The sequence below is a fragment of the Pan paniscus genome, chromosome 4, assembly GCF_029289425.2.
Source record: "Pan paniscus chromosome 4, NHGRI_mPanPan1-v2.0_pri, whole genome shotgun sequence".
NCBI lineage: Eukaryota > Metazoa > Chordata > Mammalia > Primates > Hominidae > Pan > Pan paniscus.
Window position 1 is genome coordinate 7934367 of NC_073253.2, and position 23891 is coordinate 7958257.

At 41.4% G+C, this 23891-nt stretch overlaps 1 protein-coding gene and 1 long non-coding RNA gene across 4 annotated transcripts in view; one reads left to right on the plus strand and one right to left on the minus strand.

The window, feature by feature from the left end:
• The window catches only part of ADCY2 (adenylate cyclase 2), a 435519-nt gene that overhangs the window by 287095 nt on the left and 124533 nt on the right, over positions 1–23891 (plus strand). For all 3 annotated transcript variants that reach the window (XM_034959722.3, XM_034959723.3, XM_034959724.3), the window contains 3 exons: positions 11339–11487; positions 16381–16492; positions 18871–18998. In XM_034959722.3, the coding sequence (XP_034815613.1) occupies positions 11339–11487; positions 16381–16492; positions 18871–18998 (389 nt within the window). The remainder of the gene's footprint in view (positions 1–11338; positions 11488–16380; positions 16493–18870; positions 18999–23891) is intronic.
• LOC117980208 (uncharacterized) overlaps positions 1–23891 on the minus strand; it is an 81097-nt gene that overhangs the window by 7960 nt on the left and 49246 nt on the right. The window lies entirely within an intron of this gene.

Below are 23891 nucleotides of genomic sequence, written 5' to 3' on the forward strand. Positions count from 1 at the left end.
TCATATCTTGTAATATACTGAAGGGCTTTGGCCTTGTCCCACGTGTTAGAAGACTTCAGAGCTGGAGCTGAGCTTATTTGACTGCTTCCCATTTTAGAAAGATCCCCACTGCAGAAGAGAAGGTGAGGGAAAAGGAGGACAGGAGGAAAGAAGCCAGTTAGGAGGTGATTCTCTAGGTGACAGAGGTTGCTGAGAACTGGGCAGAGCAGTAGGTTGAGGAAGGGGCAGGTTCTGAAGTGTGAATAGCAGGAGCCTGCTTCACTGGATGTGGACTGGTAAGAAGGAAAGAACAGTCAGGTATGAAAGCAGGTTTCTGCATGGGCAGCTGGGCACATGGGCAGATATTGACTGTGCTAAGATTATAAACGGAGGGACAGCTTTTGGAGGGAAGGTGACAGTTTCCATTTGCAAACAGCTGCATTTGAGTTCTCTGCATGTGACAGAGACCAATGGATTGTCTCCCAGTACTTGTTCTCTTCTTCTTCCTCTGTTGTAAGATGATCTCTGTGGCTGGGTACGTCTCACCCAGAATAGAGATATGTCACTGCATCCCTTAGTGCTCGGTATAGCCAATGGCATGTGAGAAGTGATGGTGTACATCCTAGTGATGTCCTGGAGAGGTGCCATTCTGGAATGACAGGGGCAAGACAACAATGAAAGTGATGGGCCACAGAGTCCAAGGTGGAGAGGAACAGAGGTAAATGAAGGGGAAGAGTATAGGGGAAATTAGTTAGGTTAAAAGTCCAGAGGAGAAGTCTTATATTTAGAGGAATGTTTCTCAACCAGAGGGAGACTGTTACCCCCCAGGAAACAGTTGTCAATGTTTGTGAGCAGTCTGGATTGTCATAAAAGGGGTTGGGGGTCTTGCTGACCTCTGGTGGGTAAAGGGTACTAAAGTCTAGTCTATGTCTCAGTCTATTGGACAGATGCTGCTAAATATCCTGCAGTTTGCACGTCAGCCCCCCACAGCAAAGAGCCATGTCGCTCAAAATGCTGATAGCGCTGAGGGTGAGAAACCATGGTTTAGAGTATAGGCAGATGTGGTAAATGTGTGCAGTGAACTTGCAAGTCATTAAGGAACGGCAAGGGCTGTGGTAAGCTGTACAGTGCATGACCTATCTGAAGGGGTTCAAATTCTTTAAACATGTACACATAACTATGCACTCTGCAAGCTAATCAGAGTACATCTGACTGACCAGGCTCAGCCCACAGGCTGCCAGTTGCCTTCCTCTGGACTTAAAGTTTTGACGAGTCTTAAGAACTTACTCAGATTCAATAAGTGAGTGAGAAAACACACCCAATCAAGATTTCTCAATGCATTACATATATAAAGTAAACTTGAGTTTTCATCCTATGTAACTTGCAAGGAAATGCATTACATGATTGATTTCTTAAATTCTGTAAGCTCTAAGCCATGGTTTATTTTTGTCAGGTAGTGGGGCACGTGACAGCCTGTTTTTAGCTAATATTTGATGTGATTTCCTCCAAAGACAAAGCTATTGGTGAAGCTTAGAAGGAGGAGTCCCTGAAAGAAAATCTGCATTCTAATTACTAAAATGCATTTTCTAAAGACAAAGAGAAAGCTTAAAAAATACCATGTGCCAGCAACATAGGTACACAAATAGGATATGTATGTGTAGAAAATTGATAGCCAAGCAAGCTACAGCAGAAGAACACCTTTATTTTTGAGTTTGAGCTGCAGTCATTGAGTTACATTTAATAAATTCCAGGATCATGACAGGCTTTCCGCTTTCTGCTGTGATGACTTCCCTGCAATTGCCTTTTGCATCTTTAATCCTTATCTGAAGAAGCTCAGGACATTGCTTCATGAGCAGAGTGAGAATTAGAACAGTTCTGCAGCCTTTCTTTCTTCACTTATTATTCTTTCCTGAAAAGTTGTTATGCAGAAATGACAGGTACATCTCTTGGTATCAACTACATCAGTGCCCACAGGGACAATTAGTGTTTGAAGACAGGCACAATATTTAAAGGCTGTTATCTCCTGGGTTGTATCTTTGGAGGCTTTTCTGTGGGAGCTGGCATGGAGCACTTAATTTATCAGAACAAATATGCAGAGATGTGGACATCTGCCTCAGTACGAGAGTGTCCTAGGCTCACCTTCCCAAGCATTCACAGCAGAAAATGTATGTGACCGCTTCAGGATTCAGTCATGTGTTCAAGAGAGAAATGCAGTGCAGTTTTTTCCAGAAATCTCCCCAGTTGACAATATTTTCAAAGGAAGCCTTCTGATATTGGCTACAATTTTGCTCTGGGCACCAACTCTCACCCAGGGGTGCTTCCAGCCTGGATTGGGCTTGGCTTGGTGGGGAGAGATTGGGAGTTTGCCGACAGTGTGGGATACTTCTGGTACTCGCCCCAAGAGCAGTTTTGCTTTGGGGTTCAAATCTCTGACTTCAAAACCATTTAAAAAAAGGGGGGCCATTGTCCCCACTGAAATAAAAGAAAATCAGTCATGCCCTAAGACACTTCACTATGGAACGATTGCTCTCCTGTCCCCAGCTGGAGCTACATTATTTATTCTTGCACCTATTTATGTATTGTCTCTTTTTCCTGGGTAAAGTTTAGCAAACTGCTTAAGAGCAATTAGCCACTAACTACTTTCCTCCCACTGGTTCTAATCCCAACTCCTCCACCTCCTTCCTTTGGGTTGTTTAGCAAGCCATGCAACCTATTTGGTCTCCAATTTCTTCTTCATAGAAATGGGAGAAATAATAATATCTACAACATTAAGTGCTGAGAGAATTAAGCAAGACAATACTTACAAATTGTTTAGACCTGGAACTGATATATGGGAAGTGGTTGATAAATATTTGTTGAGTGGAAGAAAGAATATTGAATTAAGAGCACAGTGTCTGCATGCAAGTAGAGCAGTTCTAAAATCGCCTGGGAATAATAGGAGAGGGTGCGTTTCCGTGCAAAATAAGAGACCCGTTTTTTCAGTCAACAACCTTGAATGCTGCAAACATGAGTTTATAGACCCCCTTTAAGGTGAAAGTTAGCAGAGCTATTTCAGGGTCTGGTCTCCCCTCCCATGGCTTTGCCCCCTTCTGTTGCTCATTCTCACCCCTTCAAGCTTCTCTTATACTCATGATGGTTTTATAAATTCGAGTGTCTAAGCTTGGCAGCACAGCCTACTCCAAAAGAGAACCATGAATGTGGGAGGAGCCTGTCATCCAAGCTCTGTTTCTCTTCAAGACTGAATCTGGGAGGGGCTGATTCTCAAGGATGAAGGGAAGTGAGCCCACAGTTTCAGCATCATCAGGGAGGGAGCTGGAGTCTGTGCCCCTCTGGACAGATCATAGTGTTCCTTTTCTTATGCTTTTCAGAGGAGCCTCATTGCCTCCCTGAGTTTAGGATGGTAATGCTATGCTGCCAGCATTCTTAAGGATGGGAACCGGACTGGCTGATTAATCCCCATTACTTTTGCATCCAATGAGAATTAAAACTTTGGAGAATATAGACAACAATAATTTGCATGTAGGATAACATCTGCCACGAAGTAGAATGAGTAAATTATCATGACTCCAGCTTCTAGTTAGAGAAAATCTTTTAGAGACATGACCTCTGGTTTTTATTTTGGAGGAAGAAATGCACATTAGTACAAAGTTGTCCCTGTACTCGGTGGGATCATTCCTGCTCTGTGTAATTCTGACACCACTGAAACGACCACATTCTCAGCCTTTTTTTCCATGGACTGCAAGGCAGACAAGTGGGGGTTACCAGTGTGGGCTTCAAAGTCATGAGGTCCCTGCCCTGAAGACTCCTCACAGGTGGAATGGCCTTGCCAGGGCTCAACCTCCTCTTACTCTAAGTGAGGGAGAAGAATCAGCACTATACAGAGGGGCTTTCCAGAGCTTTTGCCCTGAAGCTGCAGCTTGTGGGCACACCACGTGAGTGAATGAGTGACCTCTCCCCACTTCAGAGCAGCTGAGAAAATCCTAAGCATTCAGGGACGGAGGACATAGGTTGGTGTGCACATACTTGCATGAATTTGCATCTGTCACAATAGCTAGGGTAAGCGGTGATAAAAATGGCTCCCAAATCAAAGTGGCTGAACAATAGTGGTTTCTCACTTGTATTTGTCCACTGTAGGGGGACTGCCACTTTGCACCATGAATGGGACCCAGGCTCAAAGTCACTATCTGTGACACTGCTGGTCCCAAAGAGGAGGGAAAGGAAAGCATGATGAGGCCCACAGTGGCTCTTAAGGCTTTTGTTAGAAGGAGCACATATCACTGCTGCTTACATGTCACTGGTCCTACCAAGGTACATTGCCTCCCAGGGGGGCATGGGAGGGAGAGTCAACACATTTCAGAACGATAGTCCAGTCCATTGCAAGTGTAGCATGTACATAACTGCATCATGTATCTGTCATCTGTAGCATAGAGTTGCTCTGAGGGGTTGCATTTGAACATAAAAAAATATTCTGTTTTGCTCCTTGGGACCTTTCATCAAATCGATACCAATGTGCTACCACTTTTTCCTTCTTCTTCTTATCTCCTTCTGTCAATGATATTATCAGCATCTCCACTTTGTCCTCCTCAGAAGAAGAAATCCAAAGGCTGGCGCCACCACCTGGCTGGCCTTCTGTACCTTATGTTGAGGGTTTTTGGCCAGTGCCCAGGAGCATGGTCTGTCTTCACCCATTCTCTCCCCAGCATGCCTCTACTGGCATTGCCCCTGTCAGACTGGATGGCATTGCTTACCTATGCATGGATACTCTTTGAGAGGCAAGTCAAATCAGACTTGGCTCCCCTCTGGAGCATTTTGCTTTTTCACTTTATGGTGTGTGAGTGTGGCGGTCATGTTTGCAGGATGAGATTCCCCTTTGGGTGATTTTCTCACACTGGTGCTGATCTATGCTTGCTCAGGCTTTGCAGGTGCACCAGCCTGCAGGGCTGACTTGGGTGCTGGTGTGCCACAAGGTGCCCTGTGCCTACTCCAGGGAGCACAGCTGCAGCTCTCATCTGATGACCTCCATAGACTCTTATCCAAGGATTGAATATTTTTCCACCTTTTGAGTGATTCTCATTTCCCTAGAGGCTCTATTTTAGAGAATTGAATTGACTGTTGATGATAAACAGTTCCGGTTTAGAAATACCAATTTACTGTCATCAGTGACCGAAGACATACTTTATAATTTGACTTGATTAGCACTTTCTTCTCTAATTGCTAACTGAAGAGTCATCGCATGTGAGTGATAATTTCATTCTTTCCAGCATCTTTTAACAATATACTCTCTAAAAATGTTCTGGTCATCTCCTTGAACCTGCAAATCCAGCTGGATGGAAAGAGCTGGCTGTGAAGCTGGAAGACGAGTTCCATCCAGTCTCAACTCGCAGGTGATGACCACCTGGCTTCACTCCCTTGGAGCCACATCTATGTCTGTTGTGCCTTTTTTTTTTTTTTTTTGTCAAAACATGTTTAAATCTAAATGATATTATATGTGACCAGGGTTTGTTAAGTGAGAAAATAAGATATGCATGCAAGGAAAGCACTTGCTGTCTTATAAAAGGGTCACCTGATTTGCTGAAGTGCCTAGTGACTTTAATATGCACAAAACATTCCAGTTTCCTAGGCTGTGAAAGAAGCAGGCTGACTTTCCCTCTGCACACAGATATGAAAACACTGGCCTTTAAAGTCGCTCCTCAGTAATCTCAGCCCTTCTTCATCCTCCTCCCACAAGTCAGAGACACTGCAAGGAACATACGACCCAGACTCAGCCTCCTCCCTGGGTGCTAGTTCTGGATCCCACTTGGAGTCTCCTTGCCCTCAGGCCATCTGGACTTGCAGTCTTCGCCACCGTGTGGGAATTTGATCACTTGGGTTCTTTCCTCTGCGTGGTGCTAGTGGTTGGGCACTTGGGTGCAGCAGGATGTAGTCATCTCTAGGACGGTGGAAAGTAAGTTCTAGAAAGGGCCTCCCATGGTTCTTTGAAGAGCTGCGCTCTTACATGGACATGGAGGCCTTCAACTCCTTAGCCCAACAGACCTATTGTCCAGATGACCAAGCTGGGCACCAAAGGCTGACCGATTTGGTTGAGGTGGCAGAGAAAGGGTGGAATCCCATCTTCTCCTACTTCAGAGCCATTTCTACTGCAATGCCTTCTACTCTCCATCCCATGTGAATATGATGACCAATTTTTTTTTGTAAAAGTCAGAGAAAGATAAAGCAAGATCTTTCAAATAGTAAGAGTAAGAGTTTTAACTGATTGATATGAAGCAAAAATTCTACTGAGGGACCTAAGAAAAAGCTGAATTTTGTAATGGGAAACAGCAACAGTAGCAGTTGTTGGGAGAACAGGGTGATGAAGGCTGAGGCTGGAGGAGGACTGTTATTGTCTGAGACTTGGAGACATGGAGCCTGCTGCAAAGGAAGATGCGTGATAGGAGCTGGGGGAGGTGCAGCATAGGCAACATTTTGTGTTGATGGACAACTAGCTTTTTAATACTGGAGGACGTTATGAAATGATTTCTGTTTCCTAAGTACATGGGTGAAGGAGCCACAGGTGGCCCAATGGCTGCTTAGGGATCTGGTGTTTGTCCACTCTGTTAGCTACTTTCTTTTAGAAGGAGAAAAACTTACAACATCCTTTCTGTTTATCCCATTGATTTAGCATCCTGATGTAATTGAAATTGCATTTAAAATAAGAATTACAAAAGAAAAACTTAAAGATTCATATGAAAGGAGTGTTTCATTGTTATCCTCCCGTTTGGAAAGTAAAGGAGCTTTAAGTATCTATTACATGCATGGTTTATTGAAGGAACAGGGTATAGTATGTATTTCTATATCTTAGCTTAAAATTTAAGTACAAGTCTTCTTTGCTTCAATTGGATTTTCCTACCAATCGAAATAGTCTAAAAAAAGACATAAAATGTAGTTACAATGTCTGCCTTGCTTCATTAGTTTAGAAACACTTCAGAGCTCAGATTGTTCTGAACTTTGATCACTAGTACATTGAAATTTACTAAATTAACTCTGTATCTCTTATATCAGACATAATTTAAAAGAACAAGTTCTAAGAAAAATGTATTGCTAATGAATAATAATTGGAGGTTTAACAAAGGGATGTGTTAAATGGAACCCCCAAATCAAGGGCAAGTTATTAATCAGATAACCTTTGAATATGCCGAAATTAGACAGATTCTCAGTAGTTGCATGAGCTTTACTAGAAAGAGAAAGAAGTAATAACCAGTGTGCATCCATCAGTTTAATGACAACTTAATTTTTCAAAAGTATCCTTAAGGAATTTCTCCAACAAACTTGGGAAAATAATGTAGCTAAGTTATACCCAGTATATTAAGCACTTAAGTGTGTGTGTTGCTTTCAGATAATTTGGCAGGGCACACAGCTACATTTGCAAAATGCTAAAATATTAATGGAAGTATTAACATTGTCAGATTTTACAAGTTGGGCTGAAATTTATCATGTATGCCATAATAGTGGGCTTTTCCTTCAGATCAGAACATTTTAAATTTAAAAGAAGGAGTCTTGCTTCACCACTTTTGAGCTCAGGCTTTTTTTGGAAACTCATTCAATTGCCCAGCACTGTGATCACCTAGAGGGCATATGCACACTCAAAGCATGGACCCTGAGCTGTCACCAGGTGCAGTGCTATCTACCATCCACCAGTGGTGCCAGTGTTGAATGATGGGGGAAGGCTTGAGTTCTTTTATTAGGCTGGGTGGCAGTTACCAACGTCTTCATTTCAGCTTAAATTCACATGGATTCTTTAGCAGTTCCAACAAAAGAAAAAATTCTTGTTTTGTACAACATATGAAGTTTACTTTCTATATTTTTTAAACCACCTATTAAAAGTCAGTCATCCTTCTACATTTGGGTCTAAAAAAAAGATTTTAACTTACATTTGGTTGTTAAATGAGGCTCTGAGTGTGGAAAAGGATTACTATATTTGATTCTCTTTTTTTGATCCTAGAATCTGTATCTTTCAGGAAGGACCGGCTCTGTGTGATTTGGGGTTTAGCATAATCTTATTACAGAATATAGGAGGAGGAGAGACGATGCTTGGAAAAGTCTGTTAGGTTTACCACAAGCAGATCCTAAGACAAGGGTCTGGGTACAGTAATTTAGTTGGGAAGTGGTTCTCTTTAGCAGGGTGAGGGCGTGGGACCATGAGGTCAGCTCCCTCCAAAGAGGGAGGTTAGTTCATGAAAGGGGCTGATGGTGGAAGCAGGGCTCAATCTTGGCTGGGACTCTCTGAGCAATGTGCCGACCGATTTCTCACTGAGGGATGTTGATGCAAAAGCTGGAGTATTTATTCATCAGCTACCTCTTCATTAGCGGACACACAGGAAAGCATACATTCAGGAAGGAACAATCTACAGTGACCCCCAGCAAGGAAGAAGGGAATATGAGTAGGATATTGACAGCCTCAGCTATAAGAAGCATAGCTAGAAACTCATGTAAACACTGGGAAAGTTGACTGATTGTTTTAAATTCAATGGAAGATGGTATTGAATCCACCTACACACAGGTTATCATCATAAGCTCTGCTAATGGAGAGTTATGTACACTGAGCACCTGTGGCTTGGTGCATTTCATCTTGTCTCAGCCTTTGACTCATCACCCATCAGAAAGAGTACAAAATGGGTTTTAATCTAATCAAGCCAATCTTAAGACATCTCTGTAGATGAACAGATGCTACTGGGATTTCTAAATAGATAGCCTAGATCCAGACCCGTAATTATTTATAGTCTACATGTTAATATTCCTTATCACTGCTTTAGAAGTTAACATTTGTTTTCAACACGTACTTGCTTTGATTATGACAGATTCAATGGGAAACCTCAAAGCCACATGCCTCTCTTCTCCCATCAGGGACTCCTCTGTTCATGTGTGAGTATATGACCAGAGAGATCTCCTCATTTTTTTTTTTTTTTGGTTTTTTTTTTGAGACAGAGTCTCACTCTGTTGCCCAGGCTGGAATGCAGTAGCACAGTCTCGGCTCACTGCAACCTCTGCCTCCCAGATTCAAGTGATTCTCCTGCCTCAGCCTCCCGAGTAGCTGGGACTACAGGCGCCTGCCACCATGCCCAGCTAATTTTTTTTATTTTTAGTAGAGACGGGGTTTCACCATGTTGGCCAGGGTGGTCTCAAACTCCTGACCTCAGGTGATCTGCCCGCATCAGCCTCCCAAAGTGCTGGGACTACAGGTGTCAGCTACCGTGCCTGACCAGGTCTTTGATGTTTGTGGATGGAAATTTCACACTTTCCTCACCAGCTTTCCTCTATTGGTATGAATAGACTTTGGATATTACATACTTTGTATGTAATATTTTGGCCTCACACCCAATTATTCCATCTATTAATCAATAAACAGAAAGAATAGGAAGTGACCACCCACAGGGTGCCTCACTGTAGTGTACGCTCAGGACCTGCAGAAATAGAATTCAGTGGAGGCAGTACTAGCAGAACTCAATCCCTAAACTTACAGGGCAACTTCTATCTGCTAAACACTTCCATGGGCACATCACGAGTTTGATTACCTTTAGAGTTTCCCAAAGGTCTAACCATTTCATGAGTCACAGATGCCAAAGCATAGAGAAATTGAAGACAAGTGGCAAGTTTATGCGTTTTGGGGATGAGTAGCCAAATGTGGGTAGATGATGGAGTAGTTCTTTATATCAAGATGATGAAAGCTAGCAATAGAAGCACATTAACTTAGAACAAACCCCCTGGTTTTTTCAAGTGGGTTCTGAGACGAGAGCGGGATCAGGCCATGCCCTTTCAAAAGCGCTAATGGTAAATCAAAGAATAATGCGACAGGGTCTCTGGTATCATACCATTCATAACCAAGACTTCAACACACAGTGCACTTGCTGTCAGACGAGACTAGATGGACAGGCTGGTGTTTGGAGGAAGCTTAATGCCTGACTCTTGGGAAACAGAAGGGCAACTGAAGCAGAGCAGTCTCTGCAGCCTTCTTTAATTTACCATTAGTGCTTTTCAAAGGGCATGGCATTTATTGCTCAAAGATGGATACTTTCTGAATAAATGAATAAGCGAATGAATGAATGAACAAATGATCAATGCTCAGTTATGCCAGTACATGGAGAAACTAGCTTCTATACACTGAGCTTCCCCTATGAGCACATACTGTGTTTTCTGTTGCCTTTGCCCTTGTCTTTCCATGGAGGGATGAGCTGGGGGAAAGGATCATCAGAATGCACTCCTAACCCACCCTCAGCTCTCTCAGCGGAAGTTTCCAACAGCCACCAAAGCGATGTGCACTAGGAGTGGACAAAGAGATAGACACCTGACCCTGTGAACCTGGAAGCAAATCTGAGCTTCCCCTCCTCCCCTAATCCCTCATCAGCTTGCCAAAAAAAGAAAAAGAGAAAGACAAACAATGTGATAGATAAAGATGTGATAGATAAAGTGTTTCATTGAACAAATATTTGTTTATCAACATTGAATATCAGTTGCTAAACTCTACAATAGCTAAAGAATATGATGCTTTCTAAAATGAATTAACATTAAAATTCTCCAGGATGGATATATGTCCTGAAGATTACCCTTCTGTTAGACTTTTCCTCCAGAAACTATTGTGTATTTTCATTGAGGAGAATGAGAAAATGCCACCCTAACTAGAATAAGTTTATGTTAAAATGAGTACAATATTGTTTACTAATATTTATTGTTTCCTGGACTTACTGAATATAAAGACCAAAAGTACTCAAAAAGCTCGTATGTTATCATTTCCTTGTGTTCCACCTGTAGTTTCTTATGGATGACATTTTACAGAAGCTAACATTTCTGACTCCATTTTTATAATAGCTTAGAATTTCTAAAGAGGATTATGTGCTTATAGAGGAAACGAAATCTTTGGAAGTATTTATCTTATTTAAGAAATGTGGAATAGGTGGAATATCAGCTGTCTTTCTTAAGTGCAATAAAGCTAGTATTTTAGCTCAGAAATGAACATGCAGGCAAAAATGAGTGTTCTCTATCTTAGACTGACCAGTGATTTCTGAAATTTTAATATTGTTTCTGCTTTGCTACTTTAAAATCAAAATAGATTTAAAAATCTTTGGGGAAATAACTTTGCATCCCTTTATTCTTCATACGGAAGAACACACACTTAGAATGCAATAAATAATAAATAATATAATGATACAGTCCGACCTTAGAAAATCTCTTTTTATTCCCAATATATATTTCTAGAATCTGTATTTTAGCTTCCAGGAAAGAATTCCCAAATTGGCCTTCCTACAAATCAGTGAGGATCTTCAATGTTATTTGGTCATCCCCCAAGGTGTCTGAGAGACATTTGTTCCTCCTTCCCCACCTTGTCCAGGAGCGGCTTCTGCTCTCCCTGCTGCCGGCCCACATCGCCATGGAGATGAAAGCGGAGATCATCCAGAGGCTGCAGGGCCCCAAGGCGGGCCAGATGGAGAACACAAATAACTTCCACAACCTGTATGTGAAGCGGCATACCAACGTGAGGTACGACGCTATGCTTGCTCCTTGGCTGGTCTGGGAGTCTGCCTGACTGGAGACATTTTGCTTGGGATCTCACACCTCATATCACCATCTCTCCTTTGTGACAGTGGATCCTTTGCAGGGGAAATAATCACACAGATTCTGCCATCCCACTCACGTGTTCCTGCCTCTCGGGGCCTTCACATTAAGATGAGAAAATAGGATGCTGTTTGCTGTGTTGGATTGAGTTGTCCTTCATAGCCCTGGCTTCTGTAGCCAAGCATCCATCACAGAAAGGAGTGAGGGGGACAGCGGGGTCTTCATTCTGGAAACCCCATGGTCAGATTGCAGTAAGATTGGAGGGAGAGTCTGTGGGATCTCCAGGCACAAGACTGAGTCCTCCAAATAGACTTTGCAGGAGCAGGGCCTCTGTGAAGACAACACATCCCAGGGAAGCTGGGTGTTCCTCTCTCCATCAGCACGATGAGTTTCTCAGGTCTGGAAGACCAGTGACCAAAGTCACAGAACACTGATGTGCACCTTAGCTAATTTACCATGAAAGTTACTGCTTTTCTGAGACTGGTATACTCATATCTACTTCCCAGGAGTCGTTCTGGGAATTACAGTGCCTAGAAAACTAACATGTTATCATCATGGGATTATAGTAGGGAAAGAGATTGGTGTGGGGCTTCTGTCTCCCATGAGCTCTAGAGAGAAATTGTGAGGAGGCCTCACTTCAGGCTGGAGAGGATCGTCCCTCCCATTTCTCTCCTGCCCCTGTCTCCGAGCCGCAGCAGAGCGAGGCCCACCCAGACCATCTCGATTTCTGTGCCCCTCCCATTCCCAGTACCACGTCTTTTGGGAGTTTGTTCTTTCATCCACTCAGTATGTTAATACACTGCTTTGCATTCTAGCTGGGTGTATTTGTCCATTCTTGCACTGCTAAAAAAAACTAACTGAGACTGGGTAATTTATAAAGAAAAGAGGTTTAATTGACTCACAGTTCTGCAGGCCTTACAGGAAGCATGACTGGGGAGGCCTCAGGAAACTTATAATCATGGCAGAAGGTGAAGGGGAAGCAGGCACGTTTTACATGTCCAGAGAAGAAGAAAGAGAGGGAAGGGGAAGGTGTCACACACTTTTAAACAGACCTCATGAGAACTCACTATCACAAGAACAGCAAGGGGGAAATCTACCCCTCTGGCCCAATCACCTCCCAGGCCCCTCCTCCAACACTGGGGATTACAATTCGACATGAGATTTGGGTGGGGACACAAATCCAAACCATATCACTGAGTTATCACCATAAGTAACCTGTGCATGAATCTGACCTCATCTGTTATGTTTTGATGGTCTTCGTTTAGTCATTAGAGTTTTTAGAAGAGCCAGGCTGCTTCAGGTCTAGGTTTTTTGAAGCTTGTTAAAGAGAAACAAATTTAACCGTTACTTAAAGATATTGCTGGACAAATCTCATTTGACACCAGATTTTAGATTAGCTATATAATACCCAAGCATACACAGATGTCAGTGTGATATAGGAAACTCATATCAGGAAGGAGGTAACAGAAACACATTTGTGTATGAATGGCAACTAAGGAAGCACGACTGGATGGATACATGATAGTAAAAACTAAATACATTTAAAGAAAGTTCACACATGTTAAGTAGTAAAATTATTTAAAATACTGGCTTGCCTTCAGATTTGTGGGCATTTTGCCTATACAATTATAGAAGAAACATTTAGTTATCTAAGTGTATTATGCTATTAATGGCTCTTTCTAGCCTTAAATGTCTGAAATTCAGCAATGCCCCTCCCATCTTGGGAAATATTTTTAAGTCACTTTTTGACCACTCAAGTGTACCTGACCCCTTGGCCTTGTCCTCCCACTTAAAGAATTTTGCCATCCCTTTGTCTCATGACATTGCATTCCCTCAGTTTTCTTCTGACAATCCGTTTTGTTTGTTTCTTTTCCCTAAATCAAGTCTCTCCCGTAAATGAGAATATGTTGGGGGCTCTCTCTTACCTCCTCTCGGTTTCTCTCCAGTCGTCTTCTGGGACTTTAATTCCCACCTAAATGATGCTCATACACAGGCCTCAACCATAGCTTTCCATACTCATCTACTTAACATGCATCTAAGACACCACCATCAAGCACAGCACAACCAAAGTTGGACTACTCCTCTTCCCCTACACACTTGTTTTGATTTGCACAAACCTAGATTTCTGAACTCTGTTGCTCAGCCAGAAACAGGATCTTCATTTTCAATGCTTCCCTCTCGCACACAATGCCCCCCACAACATCAAATTAGTGACAAATCTAGTTCATTCTTCTTCCTATCTCCCATGTCTGTCCACTTCTATTTCAGCACATTGTAGACCTTCAGTTGGGCTCTCCAGGGTTCCAAGGATATAGTTCTAACTGACCTGCCTGCGTCCAGGTTGCCACAGCAGGAGTGATCTTTCTAAAGTGGCAATATGGTCAGACTCTTGGTGGGGTTTTCTTCTCTATGGTCCCATAAGTGCACTGTACTTTCTCTACTGTAATGCTTTGCAGCTTTGTACCTTGCATCACAATTGCCTGCTGTTTTTTGTTTTTGTTTTTGTTTTTTGAGACGGAGTCTCACTCTGTCACCCAGGCTGGAGTGCAATGGTGCAATCTCGGCTCACTGCAACCTCCACCTCCCGGGTTCAAGCAATTCTCCTGCCTCAGCCTTACAAGTAGCTGGGATTACAGGCACCTGCCACTGTGCCCAGTTAAGTATTTTTGTAATTTTTAGTAGAGATGGGGGTTCGCCATGTGGGCCAGGCTGGTTTCGAACTCCTGGCCTCAGGTGATCCTCCCGCCTTGGCCTCCCAAAGTGCTGGGATTACAGGCGTGAGCCACCACGCCTGGCCATCTGCTTACTTTTTAAATCCCTTTGCTGTAAAATAACCTCTGGACCAGCTTAAGCTATCTACAGGCAGCCTATCTCAGAGCTGCTTTGTTCACTGTAAGCTTTGAGCACAAGAAGCACTGTGGATGACGTGAGCAAGAAGGAAGTGGAGTCAACTGCCCATCCACACATGCTACCTCCCAATACTGCTTTGAATCAGGGACTCTTTCTCTGAGCAAGCATCGTTCATCCTTCCTGTTGCACAATGGCTCAGCACCTGTGATCCCTGCCACTATAAGTCAGCATGGAAGAAATAGGGATGATTTCTAGGGGATCATCTGAACAGAGTGGAGGGTGCTGCCCCAGGAACCCTGATTTTCCTGTAACCATCAGAGGATTCCCACAGATCGTGTCCCTCAGCAGAGGAGCAAGTATTTCCTCGAAGGTGCAGCCACACATCCTGGGCTTAGCAGAAGGAGCAGAGTATGGCCAACAGCAGAGTCCTGCCCTGCTCTGGCTGAGACCCTGCTGACTGGTGCCCCTTTTTGTACTTTTTTTTACTGTTGTAAAATATGCATAACATAACATTTACAATTGCAATCAATTTTAAGTGCACAGTTCAGTTGGATCACGGACACTTACATTGTTCTACAACCATCAATATTATCCATCTCCAGAACTTTTTCTTCATCCCAAACTAAAGCTCCGAACCCATTAAACAACAACTCCACAACTCCCCCTCCCCCAAGCCCCAGGAAACCGCCATTCCAGTTTCTGTCCCTATGGTTTGACTATACTGTGTGCCTCATATATGTAGAATCATACAGTATTTGTTCTTTGTACCTGGCTTATTTTACTTAGCATAAGGTTTTCGGGAGTTTCAGCACATGTCAGAATTTCATTTCTTTTAAAGGCTGCCTGATATTCCATTGTATGGATAGACCACATTTTGTTTATTCATCCATCTGTCAATGGACATTCGGTTTGCTTCCATCTTTTGGCTGTTGTGAATACTGCAGCTATGAACATTCATGTACAAATATCTGTTCAAGTTCCTGATTTCAGATCTTTGGATATATACCCAGAAGTTGCACTGCTGAATCATATGGTATTTTGTTTAATTTTTTTGAGGACCGAACATATTGTTTTTCAGAGTGGCTGCATCATTTTACCTTCCCACCAGCAACGCATGTGTACTCCTCCAGGTTCTCATCCACAACCATTATTTGTATGCTTTATAAGAGCCATCCTAATGACTGTGAAATAGTAGTTGTTTTGTTCCATGGGACATCTTAAGGCATACATATTCACTTTGTGAATCTCAAACCATCTGCAGAAATTTAGGCTTCTTTATAAGACCTTGATACAAATCAGAAACATGTTATTGTGTAGGAAAAGTTGCAGTGTGCACACAGGTGCTGTGTTTTCCTATTTTAAACACATAAAAAGCTCCGAAGAATCTCACACTCGCCTTCCCTAGTGTGTATATCCCATGAAGGGAGCTGCTGTGTCATTTCCGAAGAGTGACCTTCCTGGCCTCCTCACTGTCCAATCTGCCCCTACTCTTCTCTGTCATAACACTGTCTCGTTTTCCTCTGTGGCCCTTTTTATGATTTGTAATTGGACATTTGTTGATGTTCACATTTGTTCAATACATCCTCCCAGCTAAATTCTGAACGTCAGGAAGATATTCCATGTCTGCTTCATCCTGGCAGACAGGAAGGACTCCAGAATCATTTAAGTAATCTTTTATAAAAAGAGGATTATTTTTCCAGTTTCTTCTTTGACTCAGTACAAACAGAATTTTTTAAAATTATTTTGCTGCTTCACTCCCCATCTTAACTACAAAAGTTTAACCTCAAAAAATGTTTAACAAGTTCAAAAAAATGTTTATATATTCTTAATCTGAGAAAATGACATCTTACTCATGAAAATATAAAGTGTAAGCAAAATTACATGATTTTAATGGAAAAATTATTATTACTTTCTTAAAAAATGTATAAACTGGAAAACTCTGTCTCCTCACCTCCTTTCTTCCCACAGCATCTTATACGCTGACATCGTTGGCTTTACCCGGCTGGCAAGTGACTGCTCCCCAGGAGAACTAGTCCACATGCTGAATGAGCTCTTTGGAAAGTTTGATCAAATTGCAAAGGTGAGTATTATGGATTCTTTTCTTCTCTGAAGATTTCTAAACTCTTAGTTTCGTTTTTCTTCATCCACCTATCAATAGTTTACTTTTTCATAAAAGCATCCTTTAGGAACATTGTTTGTAAAAGTTGTTGGATTTCTTTGCTATTGATCTTTCATAAGCCTCAAACCTGTCTCAGGGATGAAAAAAACGCCATGGCATATCATTATCATGTTTTTATCTATTTTAAAACTTCCCCCTATGTATAATTCAGCACACATATAATAAATACATTCCAGGCAGTGAGATTCCATTTGCAAATCCCTCTGCATGCTATTATTTTAAGGTGCTCTTTTAGGCATTTCCATGTCAAGGATCTGGTAGGATCATTTCCACTCCTCTAGTTGCCAACATCCTCTATTCCTATTGTTAAGCAGGACCCTGGAAGAGTTCCTGAAATAGAATACATATCTTCCATGCAAAGCCTTCACTTACTCTTGTCTCATTTTAATCCTTTGATTCTTGTGCCACTTAAACAGAAATGGAAGTTTAGTGTCTTCCATTCATATGCTCTTTCATGGGAAATTTCACAGATAGGAAATGACCTGAAACCGTCTGAAACCACACTAGACCCTATTATTTATTAGAACTGCCACAGTTGCTGGTGGGTGGCAATATCGATGACAAAAAGTTTCTTCCTGCAAGCCCTGTACTTCTCATTAAATGTTTCTGGTCAATTCTCTCTTTGAATTGTTCCCAGCAACAACAAAAATGCTTCATTATGCCTACTAATATCAGTTATTTAGCTATGGAAGAATAGGTCCTAAATTTAGTTCACTGTGTGATTTAGATCACTTTTAAACAAGACAGAACATTCCAGCTGAGTCTCTTAGGAAGAAATCTGGCTTGCAGATGTTAGCATGATCATTCTGGGGCCAAACTCCCCAAGGTTTTTGCCTTCTGTAGTTCCACCGACCATGACAACTCTCACTGGAGATTGTAAAAAATCAGTAAAAGCCAGCTCTGCTTCCTTCCTTTACCAAGCCAAAGGAAGGGGGTGAGTTTTGTGGGTGTTCATTTATAAGAAAAGAAAGGTTTGAAACTTAAATGATGCCTTAAAAGTTTGAATTAATAGAAGGTCATTTTTGTTGGACTACCTGTTCATGTTAGGAAGAAACGTTTCAGTCTTGGCTGGGAACAGCATAACTCCAATGTTCAGATGACATTCTCTCCTCTACATGCCTGTCTCGGTGAACAAATTTCCCCTTCTCAGAGGATAAGGGCCCACCCAATTCCAGTTCTACCTCCTCTTAACTAATTAAATCTGCAGGAGCGCTATTGCCAAATAGGTTCACATTCACAGGTATCAGGACTGACTTTAATATGTGAATTTGGAAGGACGCAATTCATTACCCATAACAGAAGTACTCAACGTGACTTCCTCTAATCACTGGAACAAAGGAGTATACACCCTCGGCTGACTATCCAGCCATTGGTTTATCCATCATTGGTCAGAGGGGCAGTGTGCCTTCGACATGAGTTCATGGCTCACAGTTCAATAACGGGGGGTTATTGTCAGCAAACAGATACCCCAGTGCACTGAGTACTATGTAAAGCACCTTACACTAAGGAACTCAAAACCATTGCCATTCACTGTAACTGTCATGTTTTCTAGTCTCAGAATAGCTGTTTAGGAAGTATGGGAGGGAAGCTTGATTTATAGAAACAAATATAGGATCAACATGTATGAATGCAGTTAATCTAAATATTAAAATAAAAATACAAAATTTAGCCCAGAAAAATAACGAGGTAGTCAAATTTTACGTTAAAACAGTTGAGCCTAAGATGAGAATTAAGTTTTAAATTACTTGGCAGTATTGAATGGCAGCTTATTAGGTGTGGTAATGTCTATCAGAAGCGACATATCTGCAGGTAAGAATCAGCTTTGGATTTAAAATAAATAAAAGAAACCATAAGCACAGTAGGGAAGGACTTGAGATTCTAATTTATACTGAGTGCTGGTCATCATTTTCTACTCTGAAAGACTCAGCTGGGCATAGAATGTTTTATTTCACCCTTAATGTTTGGAGCTGCTCAGACTAAAGAGATTGGCCCCATCACCATCCTTCTCTGCTTCTATGAAGTGTAAATCATTCCAGAACATTCTCCCTTCTTTCTGATTTTTTCCCCTTTTCTTTCTTTATTCCTCTTTGGAAATCGGCATGTAGGGGAGGGCAGCTCATTCTGGTTGAGTAATGAAGGGAAGCCCAACTGGTTCTCATTGCTCTCTCCAGACGCCCCTGGAATGGTGTGAGCAGAGCTGGCGCTTGATGATATTACATGAATCTAGATCATTCTGCAAGTGCTTAATGCAACTGAAATTCTGTAATTTATTCTTCCAGGAGAATGAATGCATGAGAATTAAAATTTTAGGAGACTGCTACTACTGTGTATCTGGACTCCCTATATCTCTCCCTAACCATGCCAAGAACTGTGTGAAAATGGGGCTGGATATGTGTGAAGCCATAAAGTAAGTGGACTGCTTAGTAAGCATTTTGTTATATGCTTTAAGTTCTGGGGTACATGTGCACAACGTGCAGGTTTGTTACATAGGTATACATGTACTGTGTTGGTTTCCTGCACCCATCAACTCATCATTTACATTAGGTATTTCTACTAATGCTATCCCTCCCCCCACCCCCTCCCCAACAGGCCCTGGTATGTGATGTTCCCCTCCCTGTGTCCATGTGTTCTCCTTGTTCAACTCCCACTTATGAGTGAGAACATGCGGTATTTGGTTTTCTGTTCCTCTGTTAGTTTGCTGAGAATGATGGTTTCCAGTTTCATCCATGTCCCTGCCAAGGACATGAACTCATCGTGTTTTATGGCTGCATAGTATTCCATGGTGTATATGTGCCACATTTTCTTAATCCAGTCTATCGTTGGTGGACTTTTAGGTTGGTTCCAAGACTTTGCTATTGTGAACAGTCCTGCAATAAACATACGTGTGCATGTGTCTTTATAGTAGAATGATTTATAATCCTTTGGGTATATACCCAGTAATGGGATTGCTGGGTCAAATGGTATTTCTAGTTCTAGATCCTTGAGGAATCACCACACTGTCTTTCATAACGGTTGAACTAATTTACACTCCCACCAACAGCGTAAAAGCGCTCCTATTTCTCCACATCCTCTCCAGCATCTGTTGTTTCCTGACTCAGGAAACAACAGTAAGCATTTTTTAAACTGTCTAACAATTTGGGGTTGTAAATCTCACCTGTGACTATTTCTATTGTTCTGCCTACTGGCATTAAATACATTATTGTGCATTTCAATATAATTGTGCAGAAACCCATTTATTGGGATGTGAGTAATGCAATGGAAAGTAAGACTTCATTAAGTGTTTAGTATTATTTTTGTTTGTTTGTTTGCTTTTGAGATAAGGTCATGGTCTGTCACCCAGGCTGGAGTGCAGTGACAGGATCACAGCTCACTACAGCCTCTACCTCCTGAGCCCAAAGTAATCTGCCCACCTCAGCTTCCCAAGTAGCTGGGACCACAGGCAAGCACCACCACATCCAGCTAATTTTTGTATTTTTTGTAGAGACGGGGTGTCTCTGTGTTGCCTAGGCTGGTCTTGAGCTCCTAGGCTCAAGCGATCTGCTTGCCTTGGCCTCCCAAACTGTTGACATGGTAGGTACGCACTGCCTGACCCAGCCTAGTATTGTTACTATGAGCCTTAGACTACAGTGAAACTGAGTTGGAAATCTATAGGAAGGCACAGTTTTGTTTGTTTCAAAGGTGATTTTTAAAAGAAATTTTGAACATCTTCTTTGATCTCAAGGTAAAAGTGTGCACATGTTATCATCTTTCCAATTTCTGACAAATTCTGTGGCTTCACACACATTGTAAGGGAAGAGGTAGTTATTACAACCAGACTGCAGTTAATATAAAAACCAATACAAAAATATTTTCATCAAGTCAAAAATGCTCAGCTCTGTGAATTTAATTTTAATTTGTATTTGTAACATATATTTTCTGCATTGTATCTGTAATTTTTTTCACTGTGATTCCAGAGAAGATTTGCTTACATAGGATAATGATATCATTACCATTGACTAGCTACAAAGTAAAAATATAAGGTAAAAGGGTAATTTTTATTACCAGCATCACAATTTTATTAGCAGTACCTTCTTTAATAATGCCCTTTGTAGAAGCCAGAATATTCTTATAAATAATAAAGCCTTTTGTTTGCTGACTGCATGATTGGAATATTGTACTTCATTGGGTTTTTGATTGTCCATTTTGGTAAATGATTTGACCTTATCCTCAACTTTTTTTTTTTTTTAATCTGAACAGGGTTGGAATTGTGAGCTTGATGTTCTCATTCCTTGTCTCAGGATTAAAGTAGAAAGGGCTTTATGTGAGAATACATCAAGTCCTGTTGTCACTGTGTTGGTCATATGCTGAAGTGACTAAAATATTAACAGGTGACTTCCCCAGCATGGTCCTGGGAAGATTAATGCCCCCACCCCCCACCCCCTTGCACCCACCACACACACACACACACACACACACACACACACAGCCTCAGCCAATGAAATGGAGAGACCCGCATGTTCCATATTCACTAGCTCCATAGAAAACTCCTGCATGCTTCTGTCAGACAGATCAGAAATGGGAGGGAAATGAAGTCAATGAGAGAGTTGAGATGGAAAGAGTGGTTAGTGTGAACTCAGTTTCCTACACAAAATGCATAGTGTGAGAAATAGCCATAATTGCTTCTTCCCATAAGTAAATCATATGTACTCTCTGATACATGAAAAATAGTTTTTAGCTTTTTTTCAAAAGTAAGTAACTACTTTTAATTCTATGGATCTAGATATAAGTGAATCCAATCAATGGAACTATTGGATTGAAAAAAATATTTTTTTTTTTCAAATTTGTAACCTGCCGCTGGTGAAAACCTCAATGTTGGTTTCAAACATAAGGTGAAATGAGTACTATTGGAGGGAGGTATTTGTTTTATTTCCTTTTCAATTAGTTGTGGAAAAGAGTCTTATGAAGGGCAAAATTATGTGCATCAATAACACATTGGATTAAAGAATCCACCCATTTACTAAAGCCTTGTTTCTGCTTTTGAATGAACTGTTTCCAGTTCCATAATGTTTAAGTTATTCCAATGTCTTGAAGATGTTTTCGGAGAAAGAATCCTTACATTACATGCACTGGCATGTCACCAGTTCATTAGACATACTATTACATTTTTTACTGTGATAAAATATGTATACCCTAAATGTTACCCTTTGAATCATTTTTATGTGTATATAAAAATGTACAGTGATACATAAAAATGTACAGTTATGTGCAGTGATGTTGAGTAAATTCAAAATGTTGTGTAACCATCGCCACTGTCAACTTCCAGAACCTTTTCATCACCCCAGACAGAAATTCTGTACCTATTAAGCAGTAACTCCCAATTACCCCTTCCCCAGCTCCTGGCCATCTCTATTCTACTTTCTGTCTCTGTGATTTTTACTATTCTGGATATTTCACGTAAATGGAATCATATAATATCTTTCCTTTTGTGTTTGGCTTCTGTCACTTAGCCTAGTGTTGTCAAGGTTCATTTTTGTGGTGGCATGTGTTAGCACCTTTTGATGCTTTTGATGACAGCGTAATATTCCCCTGTAGGTATATACCACATTTTATTTATTTTTTGATCATTGATGCATCAGTAATATCTTATGTGTGCAGAATCTCAGTAATGTCAACAGGTTTCAGGGACCTCTCCCAATTCTTGCAGATCCCTCAACTTAATCCTCAAGTCAGGCAATGGTTTTGCGTCCCTGTTACCTGCCACTTGCGGAACAAGGGATTCCACATTCTTCCTCTGTTTGTTTCATGTATACTAGACAAGGTGATCAATAAAATGGTTACTTTGGGCTGGGCATGGTGGCTCATGCCTGTAATCCCAGCGCTTTGGGAGGCCGAGGTGGACCAATCACCTGAGGTCAGGAACTTGAGACCAGCCTGGCCAGCATAGTGAAACCCTGTTTCTTTTTCTTTTTTTTTTTTTTTTATACTTTCAGTTCTAGGGTACATGTGCACAAAGTGCAGATTTGTTGTATATGTATACATGTGCCATGTTGGTGTGCTGTACCTATTAACTCGTCATTTACGTTAGGTATATCTCCTAATGCTATCCCTCCCCCCTCCCCCCACCCCACGGCAGGCCCCGGTATGTGATGTTCCCCTTCCTGTGTCCAAGTGTTCTCATTATTCAGTTCCCACCTGTGAGTGAGAACATGCGGTGTTAGGTTTTTTGTCCTTGTGATAGTTTGCTGAGAATGATGGTTTCCAGCTTCATCCATGTCCCTACAAAGGACATGAACTCATCCTTTTTTATGGCTGCATAGTATTCCATGGTGTATATGTGCCACATTTTCTTAATCCAGTCTATCACTGATGGACATTTGGGTTGGTTCCAAGTCTTTGCTATTGTGAATAGTGCCACAGTAAACATACGTGTGCATGCGTCTTTATAGCAGCATGATTTATAATCCTTTGGGTACATACCCAGTAATGGGATGGCTGGGTCAAATGGTATTTCTAGTTCTAGATCCTTGAGGAATCACCACACTGTCTTCCACAATGGTTGAACTAGTTTACAGTCCCACCAACAGTGTAAAAGTGTTCCTGTTTCTCCACGTCTTCTCCAGCACCTGTTGTTTCCTGACTTTTTAATGATCGCCATTCTGACTGGTGTGAGTTGGTATCTCATTGTGGTTTTGATTTGCATTTCTCTGATGGCCAGTGATGATGAGCATTTTTTCATGTGTCTGTTGGCTGCATAAATGTCTTCTTTTGAGAAGTGTCTGTTCATATCCTTTGCCCACTTTTTGATGGGGTTGTTTGATTTTTTTCTTGTAAATTTGTTTGAGTTCTTTGTAGATTCTGGATATTAGCCCTTTGTCAGATGAGTAGATTGCAAAAATTTTCTCCTATTCTGTAGGTTGCCTGTTCACTCTGATGGCAGTTTCTTTTGCTGTGCAGAAGCTCTTTAATTAGATCCCGTTTGTCAATTTTGGCTTTTGTTGCCATTGCTTTTGGTGTTTTAGACATGAAGTTCTTGCCCATGCCTATGTCCTGAATGGTATTGCCTAGGTTTTCTTCTAGGGTTTTTATGGTTTTAGGTCCAACATTTAAGTCTTTATTTATTTATTAATTTTTTTATTTTTTTAATTATTATACTCTAAGTTTTAGGGTAGATACATTTAAGTCTTTAATCCATCTTGCATTAATTTTTGTATAAGGTGTAAGGAAGGGATCCAGTTTCAGCTTTCTACGTATAGCTAGCCAGTTTTCCCAGCACCATTTATTAAATAGGGAATCCTTTCCCCATTTCTTGTTTTTGTCAGGT